General features: G+C 38.1%; 1 protein-coding gene across 2 annotated transcripts; it reads left to right on the forward strand.

Annotated features, from left to right (window-relative positions):
* Positions 1 to 1,069: 1,069 nt before the first annotated feature.
* Positions 1,070 to 10,409, forward strand: LOC104599000 (protein CANDIDATE G PROTEIN-COUPLED RECEPTOR 2-like). Of its 2 annotated transcripts, none has more exons than XM_010261361.3 (7): positions 1,070 to 1,243; positions 1,417 to 1,719; positions 5,101 to 5,292; positions 9,417 to 9,579; positions 9,771 to 9,873; positions 9,978 to 10,059; positions 10,185 to 10,409. In XM_010261361.3, the coding sequence occupies exons 2-7, from the start codon at positions 1,426 to 1,428 to the stop codon at positions 10,260 to 10,262; spliced, it is 912 nt and encodes a 303-aa protein (XP_010259663.1). In that variant the 5' UTR covers positions 1,070 to 1,243; positions 1,417 to 1,425; the 3' UTR covers positions 10,263 to 10,409. The 2 variants fall into 2 exon arrangements, with proteins under 2 accessions (XP_010259663.1, XP_010259672.1); XM_010261370.3 differs by having other exon boundaries at positions 1,076 to 1,550; positions 1,689 to 1,719.
* Positions 10,410 to 10,934: the final 525 nt, after the last annotated feature.

Here is a 10,934-nt window from a genome sequence, read left to right on the forward strand (position 1 = left end):
GTTAACCCCTCAGGCAACCCAACCCAACCCAGACTTGACTATATAGTACATATCATATATAAATATATTATATATATGATATATGATATATTGATTTGTTTATATGCATAATTGTATATCCCCCACCACATATTATCGTTTATTTCTTTTAAGATAACCACTTCACTTAATCCTAATTAGAAATACTAAAACCTTAATAACATATTTTATGTTTTTGAATATTTTATTCTTCATCTCCTCTATCTTGTTTTATCACCCATAGATTGCTGCCCATAAAAGATATATTTTAAGTCATAACTCATAATAAATTATAGTCATTTCAAACATTTTTTTTCCTGAATTTTATACTTAAAGAACCAATAAAAACATTAACAAATAAATACTAATAAAACATAGAATTAATATATGTAGTGAAAATTGAGTTAAGATATGAGATTAAGAAATTCTACAAAATTATAAGAGATGGGAAGAACCCGACCCCAACCCAACCCGAAGTTGACTTTAGATTGGGTTGGGTTGAAGGAATTTAGTTAGGATTGGATTAAGGATTTAGAAGTTAGGGTTAAATTAGGATTGACCTCGACCTGATCCAATTTGTAGCCCTAGTTTGGCCTGTGCAACTTCTGAATTACGTAGATGGTGCCAACAAGCTCAGTAACTCAGGTTGGTAAGTTCTAACTCTCTGGCTGGTTGTAGCAAAGATTTGGCATCAAATCCCGCTCTTGCCATAGTCCGTTCCTCACAACGTGTCCAAACAGCACATCACAAATATCTCTCGTATTTTATATTATTATTCATTAGGAGATATTCTCAATACCTGGTGGGATGGGGCTGTGAGGTCGGTGTGAAATACGCTCCGAGAGGAGCTTCTCGGAGCAAACCCGATTCCTCTCGCCAGGGCCCAGGGTTGGGGCCGGGGGTAGGGGTGATCATGGGCCGTGCTGAAAAAGGTTAACTTCGTTGGGGGCCTTATGGGTGGGGGACCGGGCTACCCACCAGTTATGTAGCCCACTAGCCCCGTGAAGGAATAAAAGGAAGAAATAAAAGGAGAAAAAACAAAAATCCACGCGTGTTACTTGATTTGAGAGAAAATAGGGCGAAAAAAGAACAGAGAATGCGTAAAGGTGATCGAAAGTCAAGTTGTTTCGCGATTGATCAAAACTCCTCAGTCCCGCTTTTTACAATCTAATTGAGAGCAGAAGCGAATTCTGGCACCGAACTAGAGTTTCAGCAGACTTTCAGGGTAAGGTTTCACCGATCTTTATTTTCTACGTACGTCTCGACGTTCGCTACCGCTTTTTTCTCGAGCTCTGGTTTCTAGGGTTTCGCAATTCCAATCTCCAAATTTAAATATCGGGCAACATCGGGTCGGGGATTTCAGATTAGTGTTTCCGTAATGCACTTTATTCTTGGTAGGAGAAGAAGATGAGAGCGCTCGAAGAAGTTACGGGGGTTCCACTCTCGTTGTCGCCTGTTTCCAACTCCCCCGTGGAAGTAGGGAATAATGGTTCGAGGTTCTCCGGTTGGCTTTTTGACTGCCATGGATTCTGGTATAATGTTGCTTTGATCCTTCCTTCGTTTCTCTTTGTTGTGTACTTGGCGTTGCAGGCTCGAAAGAGCCTCACCAAGCTCTCTTATGGGCGATCTCATATCATGATAGCTTATTATGGACTTCTTTGGCTCGTTAGCGTTCTCAATCTGGCATGGTGCTGTCTCCAGGTTCGTAATCATGTTCTAAGTAAATTTTGTTTGTGCAACATTGGCTTCAATTCCATTGAATTTGATTCGAGTTTGATGGTTTTATATCACCTCACGTAAATTTGTCCTACGCGTTTGTGAAGATAACTTAATATTAAATTGATGTCATTTCGTGCTTTTGTTAGAGGTTGGTAATGCTCCACTTAATTGTTTAGTTTTAATTGCTGACTTCACTAGAAATGCAATTCTAGGTTTCTTATAGATTTCTTGGTCTAAGTGGGATAAAACTAAATGGGTGCAGATAATTTTGAAATGTGGTAGAAGTTTATCAGCTGAGTTTCTAATTACAGATCGATGAGAAAATCGTGATTTTATACCGATGCTGAATCTGAGTTTGCTCATTTGGAAATATAAAGGGTGGAGATTGAATCATTGAATATCTGCACAACATTTGCTGTGGCAGAAAAAACCAAGCAGTGCATGTTGATGTAACTAGACAGATTAGTTTACTTGAAGAATTCTTTGACGGGGATGGGAATAACATAGTTCTATGAAATTAGGCCATAGAAAGGTCGCAAGCAAGGGGTTTAAGATCAATTCTCAAGCAAGGAACAGAAGAACTCTCATTAGTCCAGGATCTCTTCATAGGAAGATGCAGAGTTTTTTCTTCATTTTGAACATAATACCCTGATATAGAATGTAGCTTCCCTATAAGATCATCCAGAACAACCAACCAAATAAACTCATTCACATGACAGGGAAATAATTACTTCATGTTCTTCTGGTCTTTACTGAGTTAGCTGCCAATCTAGCCAAAGACAACATAAAGAATTAAACAAAGAACTTCTGTCTTGGTTCTTCTTTCCATCAAATACAACCTTTTCTCTGGACGGATAAGCATTTCTTCAAGCTCCCGCAGAAGGAAGGAAGAGTCATTAAGTCCCTATTCAATAAACCCCTTTGGAGAATTGGGATGTCACATTACTGTGTCTTCTTGGATATTGGAATATTTATTAATTGCCCTGAAAGCCCTGGACAGATATTCCTCCAAATGTGTAAACCACTCTAGTTCTCCTATGCGTTAACCCATAATATAGAGCATGTGTCTGTGCTTAATTCTGACATAGGCCTGGACTTCCCATAAAAAAGGCTCTTTTGTTTCTTTCATTCCAAATTCTGCAAGATGTTTAAGATCAGGGGCGGAGCCAGGTGGGGATCCAGGGGAGCCATGCTCCCCCCTCCCCTATGGTTCAGAAAATCTCCATTTCCTATGTAAATTTTCTCCTCCCCCCACTCTCTACCTCAATGGTTCCCCCCCATGGGTCCATCCATACTTCATTTAGGTTTTGGCCCCCCATATAAAAAGTTTCCTGGCTCTGCCCCGGTTTTAGATGGCCCTTTTTTTATCAGTAATTGATGATGCGCAATCCGGCCGGTCTTAGCTGTCAACGACCTTGCCTTTGAACCGAGTAGCAGAGAACCTGAAACGGAGGAGATGAGGAAACTCCGGGGGGAACCCGGTGTAAAGGCTCTGAAGCTTAAGTTAGAATCTTTCAAAGGCAAGGTAAAACCAGATGGCGCAAAGTTTGCATACCTCCTCTTTGGGGGTGGAGAGCCTTTTATAACCACCTCGCGCACTCACTCCTAGACTCCTGTCAGGTCGGGAATGAGTATTTTCGTGCTTCTGCCAGTTCGGGCGTCATCGCCTCTGCTGGGGCAGAACCGTCACTGCTCCTTTTGTCGGAGCCGTCTCTGTAACTGGAGGTAGCGGTGACAGGTGATGGTGGCAGGTGACCGTTTGAAATGCGGCTGCCAAGCATCAGATCCCAAGTCAGTCGGGTGCGCCGCCCCTGGATACGGACTCCTTCGGTGTCAGGTACGGTGCGGTTCGTCCAGTTCAATGCTCCGAAAGCGAAGTACCTGGAGCGGTGCGTGAGGCGAAGTCTTGAGTTCGGATAAGGGGGGCCCCGAACTGTCATAAGACGGGTCAGTTCGGGTCTCTGCTTTGTGTGACGGGGCCAAAGGGAGAGTTCGGGCTCCTCGTAGGGAGTTTGAGCACCAAGTAGGGAGTTCGGGCACCTTGCAGGGAGTTCGGGCACCTTGCAAGGAGTTCGGGCACCTTGCAAGGAGTTCGACCACTAAGTAGGGAGTTTGGGCACCTTGCAGGGAGTTCGGGCTCCTTGCAGGGAGTTCGAGCTCTAAGTAGGGAGTTCGGGCACCTTGCTAGGGAGTTCGGACCGCTGGTCTCTTCCCTTTGACGTTTGTACCCTCGGTACGCTGTTTTAAGTGCCGAGCTACTTGCTTTTTTGCCACGTGCCGTGATTTGCGAGGTCGGGCCAAATCTTCCTTCATCAGTAATGTTTCAAACGATCCTTACTCTGTCCTTCCTGAAATGAGGGCCACTTCTATAAAAAATCCTAAGAATCAATTTTGTTTAATCAGTGGACCCTAAGTTTGTTGGATGAACCAACCATGTTTGAACCAAGTGAAAGGGAAAACCAACATGTGTATAGCAATCTTGCAAGTCAGAGACAAATCAGAGATCCACTCTTCTACACATTAGATATCTTGCATCTTTTGTCTAAGTTAATTCTTACTCTTCAAATGGTCAATTGTCAAAATTCTGTATGTGATGGATGAGGATAAATGTTCAGATTCTTCCAAATCCCACTACTCTAGAGGACACCATCTGTATTCCTATGAGTATATTTTTATAAAAAGATTTTACTGATAAGTCATGTTACCTCTTGGTCCTCTCCTATTTGGCTTGATCAGAAGTGTTCTATGAATGTTGAAACATAAAATCTCCCTAGTCACCTCTTTATTGCAAATTGAGAGCATTAATTTATGGCGATACTACTTGAATTAAATCTATACAGTATTTCACAGAGTCTAGAATGTTCCCGCCCCATGTCACTTGTCTTCTGAAAATCTCACCTATTTCCCATTTCGAAAGAACATGACATTTGTGACAAATTCCCAATGGAACTTCATATTCCCTTCCACACAATGTTCTGATTTAGCAGTTGATATGAAAATATAGAGCTGAGACCAATATGATTACTTGATCAAAAAGAAAAGCAGAACATTGATTTTATTTACATTTTTTGGCGGTCATAATAATGCCTGAGCTGGAGATATAACTAGGAACCCAACTCCAATTAGAACTGTGAGTTGTTAAAGCTTTAGAAAATTTTGTTTCAATGCTATTAAGACGATGATAATTTGGAGGATATGTTGAACCATTATTTGCTTAGAATTTTTATAGGATAAGAACTTATACTTGAATGCTGATTATGTATACATGCATACACATGCACACATGCACACATCAGTAATTCTCTTTATGTTTTACTAATTAATGTTCTTTCGGTGTTGAATCTCTTCCTGCTGCTGGCATAGACATGGGAATGTACTCCTGGGAAGGACTTCTCATGGAACCTCTTGTCATTGTTTACAACATCTGGCATGCTGTTTCTGGAAATTAGCTTGGTGGCCTTTTTATTCCAAGGAAACTATGCCAGTGGGCTGGAGGCTTTAACACGCACCTTTGTTGTTTCAGGAGTCATTGTTTGTGCAGATATACTTCTCAAGGTATTCTTTGCTTTTGCCCTTAATAATTGTTTCACCTGTTATGTTTGCTATCAAATCAAAATTTACTTTCTATATAGGATTTAGGTCTAGTCTATACAGTATTTATAATTTATTTATTATTATAAATTAGGATAAATTAAGAATGACACGTATGGAGATGTGTGTTTATATTTGAGATCCATTTTGAACCTGATCTTAGTTGAATTTAACCTGTTTTATGGAAAGTGTATGCTGTAGTTACTGTTTCCTTTTATAATTAGGTATTCTGTTTTTCTAGTCCTGTATGAGATCCATTTGTAACCTGCCTTTTGTGTTGCTGTTCTCAAGATTATTCAAGAAACTTTGTAGTAGGAATTTCTATTGAGTTGACATTTTCACTCTGTCTTTACCATCTTCTTCTTGCTTACTGTTTCCAGGCATTGTGGTTTTTAACCTACATTTCCCCTGGTCAATGTTAGCTCTTTATTGTATTCTCTGTTAGTCTTGTTTCTTTAATTATGGCAAGCATTGAAGTTTCAAATCAAAGAGGTGCCCAGGAAAGGAATTTCATTGCAATTAAGCCAGGGCTATTGGATGGAACTGCCACATGAAGAAAGAGTGAAATGTTAAATCATCAAATCTTTTGGGCTTGCTTTAACATGCAAAATCTGTAATTCTGTATCATGTCATGAATCCTGGTTCTTTTTGTTTTGCCCACTGATGCAGCAGCTAACCTTCGACTCTTGAGCACTAGTTTAGATGTACTAGCACACCTGTAGATGAAATCAACAAGCAAACAAAAGAAAGGAATGATGAACAAATCTGGAACTGTATTTTTAATCTGCTGCTCTCCCAGATGGTCAAACCTTCAACCCATAACCTAGAGGTTAAAACATTTCAGTTTTATCCCAAACCCATGAACTGGAAAAAACCCATTGATGTAATCAAGACCAGCTGGCCAAACCATTTGAACCGTTCGAAACTGGTTGAGTGTTTAAACCACAAAAAAAAATATATAATTCTAAAAATATCAAAATGAAACAAACAGAAATGAGAGGGGTGAGGGGAAGAATTTTTATTGGAGTTGCATGTCTTCTGGTTGGAGTTTGATGTCTGGGTCCATTTAACTTTACTTTTTTCCTCTTTTCCCACCATGTTGTCTGAATGATGATGGCTGTAAATACAAGGATGAATTAGTTATCTGCTCTTGAAGATGATCTTTGATGCTCTGTTTCCCGACGGAGTAGCTATCTTATATCATAATAGATACATGGTGCATAAATCTTTGACAGTTATCTAAAAAGTAATGAAAGGGGAGAGGGGAAATGGAGAATTTCATGGCAACCTAGCAAGTGGCATGCCTGTACAGCCAAGTGATGCCATGGCAGATTAGAAAAAAGGCAAACTGAAGGGATATGGATAAACAGCAACTTCTTCCCTTACTATGTTATCTTTCTATCTCTTGATTGACAATACATGTAAACTATGATGGCAAATGGTAGTTCTGCTTTCTTGCCTCAGCCAACCATATCTCTTTTAGTTAGAATGACCACAGCCACTGCCCTTTTTGTTGATAACCTAAGGTTTAACCTAATATTGAAAACCCCTTTTTTTGGTAGAACCTAATATTGATAACCTAAGGGCTTAGACCTTATTTGTTGATTATTTGTCTAACCCGTCCCAACCCAGATGGTCAAACTGTTAAAGTGTCACCCTGAGAGAACAATAGTGGAAGAAATATTTCAACTTTCCTAGGTTTACTGTTACATCTATGGAAAGCCCAATGAGGATGCCAATGTCTGAAGAGAGAGAACAAAGGGTGTCATCTTGGACCTATATAATTGTATCATTCCAAATTACCGAAGGATAGTTGCTATTTTATGAAAGTACCTTTTGGGTATGCATGAAACTAATTCTGCTTTTTATCCTGATCATAGCTGTCAAGGCGTTGCCTGGCAACTAGGTGCTTTTGGCTGGGTGCCTTGCCTAGGAAACTAGGCTCTCTTGGCTGGTGCCCAGTATTAAAAGGTTTAACCTAATATTGATAATCTAAGGGCTTAGGTCTGATTTGTTGGTTAATTGTCTAACCTGTCCCATCCCAGATAATCAAACTGTTAAACTGTCGCCCGGAGAGAACAATAGTGGAACAAATATTTCAACATTTCTAGGTTTACTAGCACATCTGTGGTAAGCCCAATGAGAATGTCAGTCTGAAGCGAGAGAACAAAGGGTGTCTTCTCTGACCTATCCATATATTTGTATTATTCCAAATTCCGAAAGGATAGTTGCTGTTTTATGAAAGTACCTTTTGGGTATTTATGAAACTAATTCTGCTATTTATCCTAATCATAGTTGTCAAGGTGTTGCCTAGGCAACTAGGCACTCTTGGCTGGGGTGCCTTGCCTAAACGCCTTGACTTATAGCAAATAGGTGCTCATCTAGGTGATCAGGTGCCCGCCCCAAGTGACAAAAATGACAAGGTGGGCGCCTTGTTATAATATCATTGATATAGGTATATGTTATATACTATATATATCATATATATGCTGTTCTATCTCTCACGTTAAATAAACCAATGGCTTCACCTTTGTTCTTTTTTCTCTTTTATTTTCTACCATAATTTTTATCATATAAAATTATAGCCTTCTTTAGTTGCTAATTTGATATCAAATTGCTCTATTAAATGCTTATTATGTTACTATTATTTTCAATAGTATTGAAATTAATATATTTGAGTTTCTAGTGTCCTAGATATGATGATTTGCCATGTAGGGCTGTTCACGGGTCGGGTTGGGTCGGTTTACTGGCGTTTTTCCAACCGACCCGACCTGGTCAGTTTACCTAGAAATGAAACCGAAACCGACCCTGTACTAAGTAAAACCAACCTGGTCGGTTTGAGTTGGTTTGAGTCGGTATTGTGAATGATTCTCTCGGTGTGAACGGTAAAGGATTCGAGTCTAAGAGCGAAGGCTGGATGCCTGGAAATTAAAAATGATTTGATGGATTAAAGTTGAAATTTTATATATAATACATTTTTTTCTGAAATAAAGCTGAAACATATATATATTTCCACAAATGTATATCTGATATATATATATATATATATATATATATATATATATATATTATCTAAGTTGGTTCGGGTCGGTTTGGTTTCAGTTTTCACACATGAAAACCGAAAACCAAACCGAACCATTGATTTATGTTTTTTTTGTAACCCGAAACCGACCGGTGCTGAAGAAAAACCGGTCAACTTGGATTGGATTGGATCGGGTTGGTCGGTTTGGGTCTTGTTATAACAGCCCTATTGCCATGTTTTGACAGGAAATGTAATGTTCTTAATAAAGAGAATCAGTATATTTTTAATTAATATGCATGCTGAATAGTATATAAAACTAGGAAGTAGGCAAAATTTAGTTTTTTTTTTTTAATTTTATGACATTTTTATTGTCTAGGTGGCTAGGCACCCCATTATCACGGAGAAATGCCTAGACACCTTGACTACAATGATCCTAAACATAAGATTTCTATTCTGTCTGTTTTCCAAAAAAAAAAAAAAAGATTTCAATTCTGTCTTGATCTGACATGGGCTGACTGCTAAAGGTGAATAGAGCAGATGGTAAACAAATTTGTGAAATAAAGTAGAGCATATAATAATGTATTACATAAACATAATTGTTCTGCTACAAGTCGAACGAGCTAGAAGAACTAGGGGCAGGCCAAGAAGGATGTGGTTTGAAGTAATAAGAAATGATTTAGGGGCCCATAGTTTATCAATGGATATGGCACTGAATAGAAAGGCCACAGTACTCTTTCAGTCTTTCCTTGCTGTAAGTTTGATTTCTCAGCACCTTTGAGTAATGTTACAACAACTTATTCTCCTTGTTTTTTCCCTCTTGATCTTGCTGGTCCAATTTGCATATCAACTCAATGAACCTTAGTGGGGGTTTGTTGAGGGTATCTGCAGTATGTCATCTTTATATTTTTAAGGGTAGAAGCCCTACAAGTGCACCATCTGAATTTGTTCAAGGGCTTTGAAGCATATTAGTTTTTTTGTGGATGTGTTAACCATCATGTTTTGTAATCATTTGAAATATCAATCTATAAGGCTTATAAATTAATCAGATGTATTGCTTCTTTTTCAGACAATTTATATATTCAGCTTTGGGATCCCCCTATTCATTGGCCATGATGAAACAAAATATCAGGTTAAGTGGGGCTTATGGGTTGTCCACAAGTTATTGCTTACCACAGTCTATGGCGTTATATTTTTCATGTACCACACAAAATGGAGAGAGAGACTGCCTGGTAAGAAGCATTGTCTATAATCATCTTGTAAACTATACAAGTTTAATCAACTCGGCCTTAATCCTAACTATTTGGGGTTGGCTACATGAATTCTGACCTGCCATTTTGCTCTACCAAGAGCTATGTTTTCTGTCAAATTATGCTATAGAAATGTCTAGCTTGGATTAACTAATTTTTTTTCCATTCTGCAGCAAGACCTGCGTTCTACAATTACATCTCTGTGATGCTACTGTTGAATGCGTTGGCATTGTTTGCATGTGCCATTGTAGGAAATGGGGCTGGCTTTGGGTTTTGGTATGTCTTGTTCAATTCCTTCTCTAAAGAAATTGAACTGTATAGCTGGTTTAAGGCATTTCTGTTTTGATATATTCTAAATTCTTCCAACTTATTTTATACAGGTTGTACAATTTTACTACTGTTTGTTATCATTCCTTCTATCTTCCTCTTCTCTATATAACATTTCTAGCAGACTTTTTCCAGGTAATGTCTCTTTATCTCATTTCTGATATAAAAAAGGCACATATTTTTCCTGAACAGACTGGATGGTGGATATAGATTATGATTAATGCTGAATCAGTATTCTGGTATATTTTTAATGATTGCAGGAGGAAGATTTACATTTGGAAAATGCTTACTATTCCGAGATGAAAGATGCTGGTTTTTTCGATGCTGATTGGGATTGATCCTGTAACAAGCTGTCAAAGAATTAGTTGTTCACTACACCTTGTAAATAAAAACTGAACAAATGACAATGTTGGAGGATTGATCGATTCTTGTATTTGTTTATATTCTGTAATATTTTAATGCCTCTGTTACACTGTTAGTTACCATTTTGTGTTGCATCATCCACTCAAGGAAGTACTGATGTTTAACTTTGCGCGATGCACATTAGGGGTTTTGGGCTGTCAACGAAAACCAGATTCTCGGTTTGATTTTCAATACGGATTATCTTGGATTTGAATGTTAGAACTTGCATTAGTCGGATCGGATATGGAGTTGACCCAATCTTATCCGTTCAAAATCCATCCTAATAATAATAATAATATATTTACATATAAATCTTATAATTAATAAATTGAATATTTATACATAAAAAATTATTATATAAGTTAAAAGGTAAATATTTATAAAACTTTTATTTTTTTTTCTTCATTTTAGCTTTTAGGCATAATAAGTTGCACTCGATCAGGTCCGATTTCATATCTTATTCAGATATAGTCATTCCAATCTGACCCAATTAGGGCCTTAGTCATTACTCATTAGTGATATAAATCTTCTTTTACTAAATAAAATAATTTATTTATATTAAATGACTTCAAAACCCTAAAAATACTAAATATGACTTGAGAAAAGAA

The sequence above is a fragment of the Nelumbo nucifera genome, chromosome 3 (assembly GCF_055504915.1).
Source record: "Nelumbo nucifera cultivar China Antique chromosome 3, China Antique-T2T, whole genome shotgun sequence".
Classification (NCBI taxonomy): Eukaryota; Viridiplantae; Streptophyta; class Magnoliopsida; order Proteales; family Nelumbonaceae; genus Nelumbo; species Nelumbo nucifera.